This window comes from Nerophis ophidion, linkage group LG25, assembly GCF_033978795.1.
Source record: "Nerophis ophidion isolate RoL-2023_Sa linkage group LG25, RoL_Noph_v1.0, whole genome shotgun sequence".
NCBI classification, from domain to species: domain Eukaryota; kingdom Metazoa; phylum Chordata; class Actinopteri; order Syngnathiformes; family Syngnathidae; genus Nerophis; species Nerophis ophidion.
Window position 1 is genome coordinate 28,240,777 of NC_084635.1, and position 19,455 is coordinate 28,260,231.

The 19,455-nt window shown below is 41.7% G+C and overlaps 1 protein-coding gene across 6 annotated transcripts in view; it reads right to left on the bottom strand.

The window, feature by feature from the left end:
- The window catches only part of tipin (timeless interacting protein), a 50,267-nt gene that overhangs the window by 29,778 nt on the left and 1,034 nt on the right, over positions 1-19,455 (bottom strand). Inside the window, exons 1-3 of one of the 6 annotated variants that reach the window (XM_061887463.1) lie at positions 11,472-11,661; positions 8,509-8,541; positions 4,512-4,623 (exon numbers count right to left, since the gene is read on the bottom strand). In XM_061887463.1, coding sequence (XP_061743447.1) covers positions 4,512-4,611 — 100 coding nt within the window. In that variant the 5' untranslated portion in view covers positions 4,612-4,623; positions 8,509-8,541; positions 11,472-11,661. Of the gene's footprint in view, positions 1-4,511; positions 4,624-7,506; positions 7,568-8,282; positions 8,475-8,508; positions 8,652-8,745; positions 11,434-11,471; positions 11,662-19,455 lie in introns of those variants that run through there. The other 5 variants (XM_061887462.1, XM_061887461.1, XM_061887460.1 and 2 more) reach the window with 5 other exon arrangements.

Below are 19,455 nucleotides of genomic sequence, written 5' to 3' on the forward strand. Positions count from 1 at the left end.
TTTAGACAAAAACATTGTTTGAAAAATATTTCAATAGCAAGCACTACAAACAACCACCGCATCTATTCATGCAATCTGCTTCCACTTATCTGAGGTCAGTTTGCGGGGGCAGCAGCCTAAGCAGAGAACCCCAGACTGTCCCCTCCCCAGCCATTTTGTTCATTTCCTCCCGGGGGATCCCGAGGCGTTCTCAGGCTAGCTGGGAGACATAGTCTACCAAACGTCTCCTGGGCCTTCCCCGTGGCCTCCGACTGGTCAGTTGTGCCTTAACACCTCTCCGGGAGATGTCTGGGGGACATTCTGACCAGATGCCCTAACCATCTCATCTGGCTTTTTTCGAAGTGGAGGAGCAGCGCCTTTACTTTGAGCTCCTACCCAAATGGCCAGATGAAACCATCAGGAACACATCATCTGCAAAAAGCAGAGACCTAATCCTGCAGCCACCAACCAGATTCCCTCAACGCCCTGACTGTACCTACAAATTCAAATCCTCACTGAAAATGGGTCTAACTTACTGCTAGCAACACGGACCAAGCTAAGACAACCATCATATAGGGAGCGGACCGCCACATAGAGTCCGATACCCCATACTCTCTGAGCACTCCCCACAGGATTTCCCGAGGGACACGGTCGAATGCCTTCTCCAAGTCCACAAAGCACATTTAGACTGTTTGGGGAAAATCCCATGCACCTTCAAGCCCTCTGCTGAGAGTATAGAGATGGTCCACACTTCCACGACCAGGACAAAAACCACACTGCTCCTACTAAATCCGAGGTCTGACTATCCGGCATAGCCTCCTCTCCAGTACACCTGAATAGACCTTACCGGGAAGGCTGAGGAGTACGATAGTTGGAATTCGCCTTCTTAAAATAGAAGACCCACCATCCCGGTCTGCTAATCCTAAGGTACCAACCCGATGTCCACGTAATGTTGCAGAGTTTTGTCAACCAAGACAACCCCACAGCATCCAGAGCCTTAAAGGAACTCCGAGTGGATATCATCCACCCTCAGGAGTTTTTTAACTACCTCGGCAACCCCGACCGCAGAAATAGGAGAGCCCACCAGATTTCCCAGGCACTGCTTCCTCATAGTTGGATTGAGGAGGTCCTTGAAGCATTCCCTCCACCGATCCACAACATCCTGAGTTGAGGTCAGCAGCACACCATCACCACCATACACGGTGTTGACAGTGTACTGCTTCCTCCTCCTGAGGTGGCGGATGATGGTCCAGAATTGCATCAAAGCAGTCCAGAAGTCAATTTCCATGGCTTCCCGAACTCATCTTATGTCCGAGTTTTTGCCTCTGCGACTGCCGAAGCCGCACACCGCTTGGCCTGTCGGTACCTGTTCACGACCTCCTGAGTCCAATGAGCCAAAAGGACCCAACAGGAATTTTTCTTCAGCTTGACGGCATCCCTCACCGCTAGTCTGGAACTACCGTCACAACAGGCACCAACCACATTGCGGCCACAGTGCCAATCGGTGGCCTCGACAATAAAAGGTACAAAACATGGTCCACTCGGAATCAATGTCCAGCGCCACCTTAGCAACATGTTCAAAATGATTCCAGAAGTGGGAATTGATACTCTCTCTGACGGGAGACTTTGTTAGACATTTCCAGCAGACCCTCACAAAGCGTTTGGTCCTGCTAGGTCTGTCTGGCATCCTCCCCCACCATCGGAACCAACTCACCACCAGGTGGTGATCAGTAGAAAGCTCTTCCGCTCTTCCCTTGAGTGTCCAAAACATGAGACTGCAAATCTGAAGACACAACCGCAAAGTCGTTCATCGAACTGCGGCCCAGAGTGTCTTGGTGCCAAGTGCATGTACCGACACCTTTAAGTTTAAACAAGGTGTTTGTTATGGACAATCTGTGACGAACAATTAAATCCAATAACAAAATACCACTCAGGTTCAGATTTGTTCCTCCCAATCACGGTTCTCCGGGTATCACTGGCGTTGCCAATGTGAGCGTTAAAGTCACATAGCAGAACAAGGGAATCACCTGAAGGAACACACTCTAGTATTCCCTTGAGGAAATCCAAAGAGGGCGAGTACTCTGAGCTGCTGTTTGGTGCGTAAGCACACACAACAGTCAGGACCCGTCCCCCCCACCTGAAGGCAGAGGGAAGCTACCCTTTCATCTAATGGGTGAAATTCTGAGAGTTTCAAGAGGCTTTGAGGGTACAACAAGAATTGCCACCCCAGCATGTTGCCTTTCACTGCATGCAACGCCAGAGTGGAAGAGAGTCCAGCCCCTCTCTAGAGGACTGGTTGCAAAGCCCTTGCTGTACATATCTAGCCAGAACTTCTCGACCTCGTGCCCCAGCACAGGCTCCTTCCCCCACCGCAAAGTGACTTTCCAGTTTGCAAGCGCTAGCTTCTGCAGCCATGGATCGTACCCCAAAGGGCCCTGCCTTCAGCTGCCGCCCAAATCACCCTGCACCCAACCTCTATTCCCCGTCCTATGAGTAATGAGTCCATTGGAGGGGGAACCCACCTTGCCTCTTCGGGCTGTGCCCAACCGAGCCCCATGGGGACAGGCCTGGCCACCAGGCGCTCACTATGAAATACATCGAGGACCTGACTAATACAGTGTCTCCTTTGGGCGGAAGCCCACATAATGTGCTTTACCACCATCGTAAAAAACGTTAGGTGTGAAAGTGTGCAGAGCACCTCCACAAGCCTTTGAGTCACGACAGTACCAAGCATAGAACTTGCAGACTACATACTTTTAATAAATAGGATTAGAATATTTGAGCATTACATTTGTGTTCAATTCCAGTGTGTTTATCCTAAACATTCCTGCCACTTCATTTTACACACACTAACATTTTTACAAAGTATTGTTTTTTGGACAATACCACAATAACACCTTAACACCGTGACAATATCATAACGTGAGATTTGGATATTGTTACATCGCTAATAACCGCACTTTGATAAACTCACAGACTGTTGACACTGCTCATTTACTCGCTAGCTAGCTTTAATGTCTTTCCATATAAATGATAACAATAATGGATTCGATTTTTAAAACGCTTTTCTAGACCAGTGGTTCTCAAATGGGGGTACTCGTACCCCTGGGGGTACTTGAAAGTATGCCAAGGGGTGCGTGAGATTTTTTTAAAAGTATTATAAAAATAGCAACAATTCAAAAATCCTTTATAAATGTATTTATTGAATAATACTTCAACAAAATATGAACATAAATTCATAAACTGTGAAAATATATGCAACAATGCAATATTCAGTGTTGACAGCTACATTTTTTGTGGACATGTTCCATAAATATTGATGTTAAAGATTTCATTTTTTTGTGAAGAAATGTTTAGAATTAAGTTGATGAATCCAGATGGATCTCCATTACAATCCCCAAAGAGGGCACTTTAAGTTGATGATTACTTCTACGTGTAGAAATCTTTATTTGTAATTGAATCACTTGTTTATTTTTTAACAAGTTTTTAGTTATTTTCATATCTTTTTTTCCAAATAGTTCAAGAAAGATCACTACAATTGAGCAATATTTTGCACTGTTATACAATTTAATAAATCAGAAACTGATGACATAGTGCTGTATTTTACTTCTTTATCTCTTTTTTTTTTCTAACCAAAAATGCTTTGCTCTGATTAGGGGGTACTTGAATTAAAAAAAAATTTCACAGGGGGTACATCACTGAAAAAAGGTTGAGAACCACTGTCCTAGACTCTCAAAGTGCTTCACAGAGAAGTGAGAACCCATCATTCATTCACAACTAGTGGTGGCAAGCTACATTTGTAGCCACAACTGCCCTGGGGTAGACTGACGGAAGCTGGCTTCCAGTTTGCGCCTACGGCCCCTCCGACCACCACCTAACATTCATCAAAGGGAAAGGGTGAAGTGTCCTGCCCAACAGTAAACAACGGGAGTGATTTGGATGTCAAGAGGTGGGGAGCGAACCTGAAACACTCAGGTTTCTGGCATGGCCGCTCGACCCATGCCGTATAAAACATATTAAGCCGTATAAACACAACCATACCCCTAAACTTGTATAAACACAGAAATATAACACAGAGGTATCTACAACAGGTAAACCCACACAACATCACATAAACCGGAAGTGAAGCACACAACACCAGTTTCACCTTTGTTTGATTAAAAAGATCACTCAAAAACCTTTACAGATTCAAGCAGAAGAAGATAAACATATTCAAACACTCAAAATTATATGGAAGAAGCCGGAACAGTATTGTGTTTAATATATTGTGCGACTAATTCATTTATTTTATTAAATAAAACTTGGTTGAAAGATTTCACTGTGTATAAGTACTTTTTGAGGACTATCAACAATACCGTGACGATAATATTTTCATCGCTCGCATGCATCACCGCCAATTATGCAAACCCCACCACTATGAATAGACTGCAGTCCTATGAGAAGGACTGTAGACCCCTATGTGGACCCCTATGTAGACACAAACCATACATTTTAAAATGAAAAGTGAAAACAGCTTGTCGGTAGCTTTTCACCATTTCCAAACGGGTATCCTCCCTGGCCTGGAGACAGAGGTGGAGGGAGAGGAGAGAAAGTTTCGTTCTCCAAGTTGTCATATCTAGCAGTTTTCACCATGATGTGTAGTCCCTGCAGAAAGTTAGATGTTTGTCAGTTACAGTTTACACTGTTATGCATTTTATTGTCTTCTACTATACACTTTTCTAAAAAAATAGTCTGCAATGGTATTAAATTTTTTTTTTTTTTTTTATAGTTCTAAAAACTCAAGTAGTACGGTAGAAGTGGGCAGCTCCATCCAAATGCCAATATTGTCAAAAGCCGGGCAGTGTCAGCATCGAATGCTAGTGATGATTTACCTTAAATGTGCTCATTCTGTCATGTTCAACTCTATGCAAATGACTCTGTTGTTTACCATTCAAATTCTGATACATCACAAATAGAAAATAACTTAAAAGTTTTCAATACTGTACCAGGGGTCTTCAACCTTTTTTGCACCTCGGACCAGTTTAATGTAGGCAGTATTTTTAAGGACCGGCTTTCCACTTGTGCCAGATAAATATAGCAAAAATAGGTGCATGAAAAATACAAGTCACTATAACGCTTGTTTCTTTGCAATGAGATGCCCAGCAGGTTACTTATCAACCTGGAGGGGACTGCAGATGGAAATCAGCCTTTGGCTATAATATGTCCCATTGATATTTTATGTTAAAAGGGGAACATTATCACCAAACCTATGCAAGCGTCAATATATACCTTGATGTTGCAGAAAAAAGACCATGTATTTTTTTAACCGATTTCCGAACTCTAAATGGGTGAATTTTGGCAAATTAAACGCCTTTCTCTTTATCGGTCTTTTAGCGATGACGTCAGAACGTGACGTCACCGAGGTAACACACCCGCCATATTAATTTTCACATTACAAACACCGGGTCAAAGCTCTGTTATTTTCCGTTTTTTCGACTATTTTTTGGAACTTTGGAGACATCCTGCCTCGTCTGTGTGTTGTCGGAGGGTGTAACAACACTAACAGGGAGGGATTCAAGTTGCACCACTGGCAAGAAATCTGCCGCCAGACCCCCATTGAATGTACCAAAGTGTCTTCAAATTTGACCGGCAATGCTAAGACAGACATGGCACAGAGATGTATGGATAACCTGCAGATGCATTTGCAACGATTAAGTCAACGAAATCACAAAGGTGAGTTTTGTTGATGTTGTTGACTTATGTGCTAATCAGACATATTTGGTCACGGCATGACTGCCAGCTAATCGATGCTAACATGCTATTTACGCTAGCTGTATGTACATTTGAAACTAGATACCCACATTTAATGCGAAACAAAAACTTACCAATCGACGGATTTAAGTTGCTCCAGTGTCACAAGATGCGAAAGTCCGAATCGTTTGGTCTGCACATTTTACCGGCGATGCTAATAAGGCAGCCATGCTATGGGCCACTTCATTAGGTACACCCATGCTATGGCCGAATAGCGTCAATAGCTATTCGCTCAATAGCTTCAATTTCTTCTTCGATTTCATTTTCGCTCTTTGCCTCCATACTCCGACCATCTGTTTCAATACATGCGTAATCTGTTGAATCGCTTAAACCGCTGAAATCCGAGTCTGAATCCGAGCTAATGTCGCTTTATCTTGCTGTGGTAACCGCCATGTTGTTTGTATTGGCAGCACTGTATGACGTCACAGGGAAATGGATAGTGGTTTCGAAGATAGCGAAAATAAGGCACTTTAAAGCTTTATTTAGGGATATTCCGGGACCGGTAACATTTTGAAAAAAACTTCAAAAAATACAACTAGCCACTGGGAACTGATTTTTATTGTTTTTAACCCTTTTGAAATTGTGATAATGTTCCCCTTTAATAATGTGCATTGTATCATGTCACAAAGTTAGAACAATTATGACAAATGGCAACTTCCTATGAGGAGTTTTATTGTACATCCATAAACAAGCTTATTTGTGTGTCTAGTGTAGGCAAAAGTTAAGTCTGAGAAAATGCAGTCCATCCATCCATGACGTGACACGGGTCTTACAAAGAGGCAGGTTATCCAGCACCTCAAACTTGACGCCTCATTGGCTGGTTCTGAGACCGAATCGTTTTTTTTAGTCTCGGCATTCAATTATCGACGCCGATATTTGGCATTTTGATGTACAGTATATCGATATCAGCCTCTTTTTATCGATATCGGACTTTCTTTTATACAAAACTAAATCAGCAAATATATATATATGTATATATATGATACCAATGTTTCATATAAAACAATAATCAGTACTGAAGTAGACAGTAATACCGTAGATATTGCTGACAGCACATATCCTCTACTTAAATGAAGTTGTCAAAACGTCCTTTTTTGCCGGGAATTCCAGTTTTTGCCCATCCTTCCTGGGGTCTTTTCACGTTTTCGCTATTACGAGTCGCCCGACAAGCGTGGGCTCATTAAAGGAGCGCAGCAAGTTTTATGTTCCGTGATTCAATCAAATAACGGGACAGAGATGGATGGACAATGCCAAAAATCCAAACTTTGTGTAAATTGACAAATAGGAGACTCACGTAAGTAAAGGACTTTCTGTAACATCCTGGAAGAAATTATATCAGCCGGCTTGAAAAATGTCTCACCTATCAGCTACATGAATTGTTTGTATTAAAATATTTGCCATATTAAGAAATCTTTTTTTATATATTCATCATACCATATTGAGAAATAATGTTTGTAAATTGTGTTACTAATTGAGAATAGGAAGTGAACATATGTGTTAGTAATTACTAAGAAATGGAAAAAAGGTAGAATTAAATAAGATTTGCTTCTTCCTACTCCTTTTCGGACATGTAAAGAGAAATGAAAATATGTAAAATATGTGAATGGGGTTGGCTATATGGCTGAAAACTGTATCGAGATACATTTTTTTTATATTGATCGATATCAATAATTATTGATATTTTTGATGATTTATTTACAAAAGCCAAGAAATACCGCTATGCAATTTCCAACTTACCAAGGGTGCTATTTATCAGTGGAGAGGGTGCCTGCTTGCCAGGTATGATGAGCGCAGACAACTAAGATGGTACAATAAATGCAGTTGATTTAATGTTTGTTTCAGTTTTAAAACACAAGATAGCAAGAGTGTATAAGCTATTGAACACTTCACAAAGTAGTTTGGGAAGCAACCAATTAAACCAACACATTGGAGGTGTCAATTGTTGATGCTCCTCTTAGACAGACATAGTATAGTTGTTTGTAAAATTCCTTGATGTTGTTTGGGGCTAAATTAACAACATTAGCGTGGTATTCGACATTGTCGCTACTGGTCTGACGTGTCCTAAAAATTATGTTAAAAAAACCCCCAAAAAAACACTTGAAGCCTTGTCCAGCTGTTGAATGGCATATACTATTCATGTTTAAATACCAAAAGAATATTGGCTCCAAAAATATTGGTAGATCTCTGCTGTAGTCTTTATTTAACGGAAGTGACTCTTGAGTTTTGAAGCAGCAACTAACTCTGCACTGAATTTTTACACAGAAATTTTTCCTCGATGACTTCTGCTGAGATAGGCTCCAGCACCCCCCACCACCCCAAAAGGGACAAGCGGCAGAAAATGGATGGATGGACTTTAAAAACATTGTTGATTAACAAATTGACTTTTTTGAAACCCACAAATTATGCTCACACATTTTTATTCAACGAAATAGTATAACTGCATAATTTGAGGTAAAAAAAAAAATGTATTCAGTGTCCAAAAAGAAGCTTTCGTTATCAAGACACAAATTTACCTTCATACACTTCCTCATTAAAGGCCATTCATACAAGTATTTATTGGAAATAAATCATAACTTGCTTACATTTGTCAACAAATGTAATGCAGTTTTACTTTGTTGTCAACATCACATAATGTGCTATTAATACAACACATAGGTGATTGAATTACTTATGGAATGTTAGTCTCAGTGTTCTTTTTCAAGCATACCATGTAGAGCAGGGGTCTCAAACTCAATTTACCTGGGGACCACTGGATGCAGAGTCTGGTTGAGGCTGGGCCGCAAGAAAAGATTTCTTAAAAAAAAATGTCGCATACTCCTCTCAGCATGTCTAGTTGTATAATGGACGTTTCAAATTGTATCCATTGTGCTCCGCAACTTTCTCTGTGCAAATAAGAGACGTCGGGGTGCCGATGTGTTCAACAAAGAAATATTGCATCTTCCACTCTTCCTGGAATTGTCTTTGTGCATCACTAACCTTTCTCTTCACTGCAGGCTTTGAAAAAGACATGTTTGGGGTTGTGGAATATATTTGTATATAGCCGACACACGCAGAATAATGTTATTTCCGCAATGTGTGTCGTTCCGCTTTTCCTCCCTACGGCAACACAGCTGTCGGCGGGTAATCATCGGGTACGTACTGGGATAGCGAGCGCAAAAAAGTGACGGCTTCTGGAGTGTTATCCGGCGTCTTATAGAAATATATGCAGTGTTTATTGTGTGAGGCAATGTAAATTAAACACTAATAAAAAACAAATAACGGTTTGAATTGGTCCAGGTTATCGGGGACTGTTATTACTGACAAACAGGTGTCAGCGCTGTGACTGCAGCCAGGCACGTAAGAAAACCCTCGTCTCCATGGCAACGTTTCTGTTGCTTTGACTCGTTTGCCGCTTTTCCACTAATGCATGGGTAGGCAACCCAGAACGTTGAAAGAGCCATTTTGGACCCAAATAACGCAAGGCTGTCAAACGCCATTCATATAAAACTTGCGGGCCGCACTAACATTAAACTTTCATATTTAGGTGGGGGCCGCAAAATAACGACTCGCATGTGTCTGAGACCCCTGTTGTAGAGTGAAAGACTATGCAGCACATTGTCCAAGCAATCCTGTTTTCATTTCCTTGCCTTTTACAATCATCCTCACAATTTGAAAAAATAGAAAGCTATGATTTATTTTCAATATGCATGCATAGCCTTCAAAGGTAACCTTGCCCCGACCAAGGTGGCCGTCATAAAAGGCATGTCACCAGCCTGGCTGCTACAGCACGGTGGAGGGTCTAGCTTTCTATACATAGATCTACGGTGTCAAGCAATAGCAGTACTGGCTGGGCACATACATACATTCATAAATAGGCTGGATGTGACAAGTCCCTTTAAAATGCCTTTCTGCGACGGTCCTAAGCGAGTAGGGGCAAAGTTTTCGATTGATTGATTGTAACTTTTATTAGTAGATTGCACAGTTCAGTACATATTCCGTACAATTGACCACTAAATGGTAACACCCAAAAGAGTTTTTCAACTTGTCCACGTTAATCAATTCATGGTACGTGGTAAGTAGGGGGTGGGGAAAAATCGATTCGAATACGAATGCGATTCAGAATTGATTCTCATTTTTTTTTTAAATAGATTTTTTTTTTTTTATCAATCCAACAAACCACTACACAGCAATATCATAACAATGCAATCCAATTCCAAAACCAAACCTGACCCAGCAACACTCAGAACTGCAATAAACAGAGCAATTGAGAGGAGACAAACACGACACAGAACAAACCAAAAGTAGTGAAACAAAAATGAATATTATCAACAACAGTATCAATATTTGTAATAATTTCAGAATAGCAGTGATTAAAAATCCCTCATTGACATTATCATTAGACATTTATACAAAATTAAAAAAAAGAACAATAGTATCACAGTGGCTTACACTTTCATCGCATCTCATAAGCATGACAACACACTGTGTCCAATATTTTCACAAAGATAAAATAATTCATATTTTTGGTTCGTTTAATAGATAAAACAAATTTACATTATTGCAATCAGTTGATAAAACATTGTCCTTTATAGTTATAAAAGCTTTTCTAAAAAAATCTACTCCTCTGCTAGCATGTCAGCAGACTGGGGTAAATCCTGCTGAAATCCTATGTATTGAATGAATACAGAATCGTTATGAATAGGAAAAAATATCGTTTTTGAATCGAGAATCGCGTTGAATTGAAAAAAATCATGTATTATCGAATCGCGACCCCAAGAATCGATATTGAATCGAATCGTGGGATATTCAAAGATTCACAGCTCTAGTGGTAAGTGTTGTCATCCATCCATCCATCCATTTCCTACCGCTTATTCCCTTTGGGGTCGCTGGTGCCTATCCCAGCTACAATCGGGCGGAAGGTGGCGTACACCCTGGACAAGTCGCCATCTCATCGCAGGGCCAACACAGATAGACAACATTCACACTCACATTCACACACTAGGGACCATTTAGTGTTGCCAATCAACCTATCCCCGGGTGCATGTCTTTGGAAGTGGGAGGAAGCCGGAGTACCCGGAGGGAACCCACGCATTCACGGGGAGGACATGCAAACTCCACACAGAAAAATCCCGAGCCCGGGATTGAACCCAGGACTACTCAGGACCTTCGTATTGTGAGGCAGACGCACTAACCCCTCTGCCACCGTGAAGCCCGTGTTGTCATTCCATGAAAAAAAAAGAAATACTGTGTTTGAATAGCATATTTTTGGTGTTGACAATCAAGTAAATCTATTTGACGAATAAGAAAATTATGATTTATCTTTAGAATCTGCGCTGCTGGAGGTAAACAAACCCAATCAGCCCGGAAGAAGTATCCCGGGTCACTTCCGCTTCTGAAATGGCGGGAACAAAACCCCGAAATAAAAGTCGACACTACAAAATCACGTAGTTGCTAGCTTGTAAGCAAATAGTCGCTAGTTTATAAGCCTAAAACTAATCTGCTCCAACAACAGCCTGTCGACATGTTTCGCTTGCCACAGACCAGTTGTTGTTTTCGCCAAGTTACTTTTGCGCAAGTGCAACCGGACTTTTAAAACACGAATTAAATATCCATCCATCCATTTCTACCGCTTAGTAACAAAAATGTACATTGACAAGGATGGAAAAACCACAAGTTGTAGTTGCAATATTAGCAGATAACAGGAAAGAACCGATGTGCCTTACTCGCTGTCCCGGGAACAGAGCAATGCAAGAAGGTGCAAGAAGGGAGCCCACAGGCAGAGAATGCTTGGACAGGTCGACACTTCTGTTTTGTTTTCGTTTCTGTCTTCTTCTTCTTCTTCTACTTCTACTTCTTTCGTTCAATGGTGGTTGACAGGCAACACTGTGGTATGCATTACCGCCACCTTCTGATATGGAGTATGAACCGAGCTAAACCCCTACGCTATATCGTTTTATTTAACCCTTTCTTTTTTTTAAAAATACTGTATTTCCTTGAATTGCCGCCGGGGAGCTAATTAATTTAAAACCTCTTCTCACTCCTGCGCTTACCAAAGGCATGCGGTAAAAGTAAGCATGCGCTAATTATTTTAAAACCTCTTCTCACTCCGGCAATTACCAAAGGCATGCAGTAAAAAAAATGAGGGTGATGTAAGCTTGGACCTTAAATCCTACTGAATAACTCTTAATCTTCTTCCGTCTATGCCATGGGTGTCAAACTCTGGCCCGCGGGCCAAATCTGGCCCGCCGTGTAATTTAATTTGGCCCTTGAGGCAATATCAATTCAGCATTAGAGCTGGCCCGCCGGTGTTATGCAGCGTCGGTGCCGCTGTAACACCGCATTCACCGCTAATACTCATACTTGCCAACCCTCCTAATTTTCCCGGTAGACTCCCGAAGTTCAGTGCCCCTCCCGAAAATCTCCCGGGGCAACCATTCTCCCAAATTTCTACCGATTTCCACCTGGACAACTATATTGGGGGCGTGCATTTAAGGTTCTCTACAACCTGTCATCACGTCCGCTTTTCCTCCATACTAACAGCGTGTCACATAATATTTGTGAATTTTACACACACACACACGCACAAGTGAATGCAAGGCATACTTGGTCAACAGCCATACAGGTCACACTGAGGGTGGCTGTATAAACAACTTTAGCACTGTTACAAATATGCGCCACACTCTGAACCCACACCAAACAAGAATGACAAACACATTTCGGGTGAACATCAGCACCGTAACACAACAGAACAAATACCCAGAAGCTGTTGCAGCACTAACTCTTACGGAAAACTTCCATAAACTGACCAATAATTAACGTTTTATTCATGCCTTTTGTCTTGCTACTTCAAGGCTTGAATGTTTGGTTCATTCATTATTGTTATTTTATTTTCAAATTTATTATTAGCCTGTGGAAAAAAATTGATATTTACCTCAGAAGATTGCAAATAGAAAAAAAGGCATAAGATTTTTTTTTAAATTTTATTTGATAGGCCATTGATATTTTTTTTATTATTATTATTATTATTTGAAACTGGATTTTGCATGTCACTAAAGTTATATAAGCCTTGCTTGTTCAATATTTAATGCAAAACTTGTTTGGGTCCCTATTGAAAGGTTAATTTGTTCAACTTTGGCCCGCGGCTTTGTTCCGTTTAAAATTTTGGCCCACTCTGTATTTGAGTTTGACACCCCTGCTCTATGCGATTTCAAATTACCGGTATTGAAATCAGGCTCCTCCATTTTGAAAATGATGACAGGGGAAGTGTCACTTGTGACGTCACAATTTTGACCAGGCGGTAATACTAAGCATGCACTATTTATTTTGGGGAGTGAGTTTGACCCGGCAGTAATTCAAGGCAGGCGCATACTATATGACCTGCGGCAATTCAAGGAAATACGGTAAATGTATGTAATGTTTTGTACCCTAGGTGTTCTGAGTGAAATCCTAAAATATATGCCACTACCAGTCCAACCTTCTCTTAAGCTAACTTACTTTCCGGTATTTCCTTTTCTCTATTGTATTTCCTACAAACCCCGTTTCCATATGAGTTGGGAAATTGTGTTAGATGTAAATATAAACGGAATACAATGATTTGCAAATCCTTTTCAACCAATATTCAATTGGATGCACTACAAAGACAAGATATTTGATGTTCAAACTCATAACTTTTTTTTTTTTTTGCAAATAATAATTCACTTAAAATTTTTTGGCTGCAACACGTGCCAACGTAGTTGGGAAAGGGCATGTTCACCACTGTATTACATCACCTTTTCTTTTAACAACACTCAATAAACGGTCGGGAACTGAGGAAACTAATTGTTGAAGCTTTGAAAGTGGAATTCTTTCCCATTCTTGTTTTATGTAGAGCTTCAGTCGTTCAACAGTCCGGGGTCTCGTTGTCGTATTTTACGCTTCATAATGCACCACACATTTTCGATGGGAGACAGGTCTGGACTGCAGATGGGCCAGGAAAATACCTGCACTCTGTTTTTACAAAGCCATGCTGTTGTAACACGTGCTGAATGTGGCTTGGCATTGTCTTGCTGAAATAAGCAGGGGCGTCCATGAAAAAGACGGCGCTTGGTGGCAGCATATGTTGTTCCAAAGCATTAATGGTGCCTTCACAGATGTGTAAGTTACCCATGCCTTGGGCACTAATGCACCCCCATACCGTCACAGATGCTGGCTTTTGAACTTTGCGTCGATAACAGTCTGGATGGTTCGCTTCCCCTTTGGTCCGGATGACACAATGTTGAATATTTAAAAAAAAAAAATTTAAATGTGGACTCGTCAGACCACAGAACACTTTTCCCCTTTGCATCGATCCATCTTAGATGATCTCGGGCCCAGAAAAGCTGCCGGCGTTTCTGGATGTTGTTGATGAATGGCTTTTGTTTTGTATAGTAGAGCTTTAACTTGCCCTTACAGATGTAGCGACAAACTGTATTTAGTGTCAGTGGTTTTCTGGAGTGTTCCTGAACCCATGTGGTGATATCCTTTAGAGATTGATGCCGGTTTTTGATACAGTGCCGTCTGAGGGATCGAAGGTCACGGTCATTCAATGTTGGTTTCCGGCCATGCCGCTTACGTAGAGTGATTCCGCCAGGTTCCCTGAACCTTTTGATGTTTTTATGGACCGTAGATGTTGAAATCCCTACATTTCTTGCAATTGCACTTTGAGAAAAGTTGTTCTTAAACTGTTTGACTATTTGCTCACGCAGTTGTGGACAAAGGGGTGTACCTCGCCCCATCCTTTCTTGTGAAAGACTGAGCATTTTTTGGGAAGTTGTTTTTATACCCAATCATGGCACCCACCTGTTCCCAATTAGCCTGCACACCTGTGGGATGTTCCAAATAAGTGTTTGATGAGCCTTCCTCAACTTTATCAGTATTTATTGCCACCTTTCCCAACTTCTTTGGCACGTTTTGTCTATTTTCATGTCACAGTAAGTGTTTTCGTTTTCATGTCCATAGCTTTTGCCCAAGTGTTAGTTTTTTGTTTTCAAAGCCAAGTTTGTTCTCCACCTTGTGCGCGCCTTTTGTTTGCACCCTCTGTTCCTTTTTTATAGTCAAATTAAATCGTGTCCCGACCCTCACGTCATGTCCACTCCAATTTCTTTGCATCCCGGTAAAACAAACCCTGCCATACTCCATGTATTGACATGTATATTGTAAAATTGGTCACTAATAATTAGATTATTTTTTCTGTTTGCCTAAACCAGGGGTCGGCAACCCAAAATGTTGAAAGAGCCACATTGGACCAAAAATACACCCCAAAAAGATTTCTGGAGCCGTAAAAAATTAAAAGCCTTATACAATTCTTATGGTGAAGACTGCTGTATGTGTTTAAATTAGCTATTTAAACACATACGCAAATATTTGTTGATAGAAATGTTGAAATGTAATATTTATTCTGCACATTTTTGTAACATTGGAAAAATATTAGTCAAACGGAGGCTTTTGATCACTCCTGTAAATTTCTGGCTTAGAATGGCCAAAGGTATAGATGTGTTTGTCTAAGTTTAAGGAAACAGCAGGCCGTCTTCTTTTAGTGGATTTTTAACTATCTTTGGCAAGCTAGGTAATGTTTGCTGTGTTTGCATGACACATAAACAACTATCAGACATGCAGCCATATTACATACTGATAATGTGTCATGAGACACACAAATATAAATTTAATTCAGTGAGGACATAAGTAAAGTAATTAGATGAGCTCAATTATAGCTACAGACGAGGTATAGTGATGCAATATTGTGGAGGAACGAAGACGACGGGCCGACGACGGGAGGTGACGCTCTTTGTCCCGGCTCAACATGGAGGTCAGGAGGCGGAGGATGTAGCAGAACGAAGAGGCGGGGCGTACCTGGGGCAACGGCACCGTAATCCAAGTCAGGTGCGTAACACACACACCGGGTCTCAATCTGTCCATCTCCTGACAGAATTTAAGAGAGGAGAAGGAGGAAGGAAAAAAGAGAGGAAGGAGAAGGAACCACCCGAGACGACCGACCACGAGCACAACGAGGACAACGAGCGAGATCCAGACGAGCATGAGGCCCCACAGCAGACACACCTAGCGGGCTCCGAACGATGCGCGACGGCAACCAGGGAGAGCCAGCGAGCCAGAAAGTGGCGCAATCGAATGGCAAGAAAATGACATTGTTGAAATAATAAAGTGTCAAACCTGTTATGAAGCGTCCTGCATCCAGTGTCATGGCAACCCACACGGTGACGGCGGCAGGAAGTCCGTCACAAATATATACATGCAGCTAGCCTAAATAGCATGTTAGCATTGGCAGTGATTAGCTTTCAATCATGCAGTGACCAAATATGCCTGATTAGCAATGACATCTCAAAAGCTCACGTTTGTGAATTCACGCACAGCATGAAACGTTTGTTGGACAAAAAGAGATAAAGAAGGAGTGGCTGAGAAAGTTGTACATGTAAAAAAAAAAAAAAAACTACGGTGCGTTCAAGGACCGCAAAAATTAGTAGGAAAAAACGACTCTCGTCAAATCCTTTCATCGGTGAAGCATGTTTGATATAAACAGAGTGATGTCTAACAAATAGGAAGGTTTGTGTCATGTTTGCTGTCGTACAGAAACAATATTAAAACAAAGATTATATTTTTGTATACCACCTTTGCCATTTTCATATATTTTTGAAAAAGCTCCAGGAAGCCACTAGGGCGGCACTAAAGAGCCGCATGCGTCCTGCACTTTTATTCTAACTAAAATTATCCATCCATCCATCTTCTTCCGCTTATCCGAGGTCGGGTCGCGGGGGCAGCAGCCTAAGCAGGGAAGCCCAGACTTCCTTCTCCCCAGACACTTGGTCCAGCTCTTCCCGGGGAAACCCAAGGCTTTCCCAGACCAGCCAGGAGACATAGTCTTCCCAACTTGTCCTGGGTCTTCTTACCGGTTGGACGTGCCCTAAACACCTCCCTAAGGAGGCGTTCGGGTGGCATCCTGAACAGATTCCTGAACCACCTCATCTGGCTCCTCTCCATGAGGAGGAGCTGCGGCTTTACTTTGAGGTCCTCCCGGATGACAGAGCCCCGCCACACGGCGGAGGAAACTCATTTCGGCTGCTTGTACCCGTGATCTTATCCTTTCGGTCATGACCCACAGCTCCTGACCATAGGTGAGGATGGTAACCTTGAATCGACCGGTAAATTGAGAGCTTTGCCTTCCGGCTCAGCTCCTACTTCACCACAACGGAACTGTACAACGTCCGTATTACTGAAGACGCCGCACCGACCCGCCTGTCGACCTCACGATCCACTCTTCCCCCACTCTTGAACAAGACTCCCAGGTACTTGAACTCCTCCACTTGGGGCAGGGTGTCCTCCCCAGCCCGGATATGGCACTCCACCCTTTTCCAGGCGAGAACCATGGAAGTGCTGATTCTAATTCCGGTCGCTTCACACTCAGCTGCGAACCGATCCAGTGATAGCTAAAGATCCCGGCCAGATGAAGCCATCAGGACCACATCTTCTACAAAAAGCAGAGACATAATCCCGCGGTCACCAAACCGGAACCCCTCAACGCCTTGACTGCGCCTAGAAAATCTGTCCATAAAAGTTAGGAACAGAATCGGCGACAAAGGACAGCCTTGGCGGAGTCCAACCCTCACTGGAAATGTGTCCGACTAAAATTATGATCAATCAATTAAAGGCAAATATAAACAATCTTGAAAAATGCTAAAACGGAACTATCAGCAATACTGACCCAGTGTTTGCTTGGTATCAGATCGCTCTAAATCTGGGGTCACCAACGTGGTGCCCGCGGGCTCCAGGTAGCCTGTAAGGACCAGATAAGTAGCCCGCTGAACTGTTCTAAAAATAGCTCAAATAGCAGCACTTACCAGTGAGCTGCCTCTATTTTTTAAATTGTATTTATTTTCTAGCAAGATGGTCTCCCTTTGCTCGACATTTTGGATTCTAAGAGAGACGAACTCAAATAGAATTTGAAAATCCAAGAAAATATTTTAAAGACTTGGTCTTCACTTGTTTAAATAAATTCATTTATTTTTTTCCAATTGCTTTTTATAACTTTCAGAAAGACAATTTTAGAGAAAAAATACAACCTTAAAAATGATTTTAGGATTTTTAAACACATGTACCTTTTTACCTTTTAAATTCCTTCCTCTTCTTTCCTGATAATTTAAATCAATGTTCAAGTAAATTGATTTTTTATTGTAAATAATAATAAATCCATTTTAATTTAATTCTTCATTTTAGCTTCTGCTTTTTCGACGAAGAATATTTGTGAAATATTTCTTCAAACTCATCATGATTAAAATTCATAAAAATGATTCTGGCAAATCTAGAAAATCTTTAGAATCAAATGTGAATTTTATTTCAAAGTCTTTTAAAATTATTTTAAAATTTTTGTTCTGGAAAAATCTAGTAGAAATACTGATTTGTCTTTGTTACAAATAAGCTTGGTCCAATTTGTTATATATTCTGACAAAATGCAGATTGGATTTTAACCTATTTAAAACATGTCATCAAATGTCTAAAATTAATCTTAATCAGGAAAAATGACTAATGATATTCCATAAATTCTTTTTTTAAAAATTTCAAAAAGATTCGAATCAGCTAGTTTTTCTCTTCCTTTTTTTCAGTTGAAATTTGAATTTTAAAGAGTCGAAATTGAAGATAAACTATGTTTCAAAATGTAATTTTCATTTTTTTCCTGTATTCTCCTCTTTTAAACCGTTCAATTAAGTGTTTTTTCATCATTTATTCTCTACAAAAAACCTTCCGTAAAAGGAAAAAAAATGTACGACGGAATGACAGACAGAAATACCCAATTTTTAAATAATATATATATGTATATATATACATATATGTATGTGCCTTCCCGGTAAGGTTTATTCAGGTGTACTGGAGAGGAGGCTACGCCGGATAGTCGAACCTCGGATTCAGGAGGAACAGTGTGGTTTTCGTCCTGGTGGTGGAACTGTGGACCTGATCTATACTCTCGGCAGGGTTCTTGAGGGTTCATGGGAGTTTGCCCAACCAGTCTACATGTGCTTTGTGGACTTGGAGAAGGCATTCGACCGTGTCCCTCGGGAAGTCCTGTGGGGAATGCTCAGAGAGTATGGGGTATCGGACTGTCTTATTGTAGCGGTCCGCTCCCTGTATGATCAGTGCCAGAGCTTGGTCCGCATTGCCGGCAGTAAGTCGAACACATTTCCAGTGAGGGTTGGACTCCGCCAAGGCTGTCCTTTGTCACCGATTCTGTTCATAACTTTTATGGACAGAATATCTAGGCGCAGTCAAGCGGTTGAGGGGTTCTGGTTTGGTGACCGCAGGAGTAGGTCTCTGCTTTTTGCAGATGATGGCTTCATCTGACCGGGATCTTCAGCTCTCACTGGATCGGTTCGCGGTCGAGTGTGAAGCGACCGGAATGAGAATCAGCCCCTCCAAGTCCGAGTCCATGGTTCTCGCCCGGACAAGGGTGGAATGCCATCTCCGGGTTGGGGAGGAGACCCTGCCCCAAGTGGAGGAGTTCAAGTACCTAGGAGTCTTGTTCACAAGTGAGGGAAGAGTGGATCGTGAGATCGACAGGCGGATCGGTGCGGGGTCTTCAGTAATGCAGACGTTGTACCGATCCGTTGTGGTGAAGAAGAAGCTGAGCCGGAAGGCAAAGCTCTCAATTTACCGGTCGATCCCCGTTCCCATCCTCACCTATGGTCA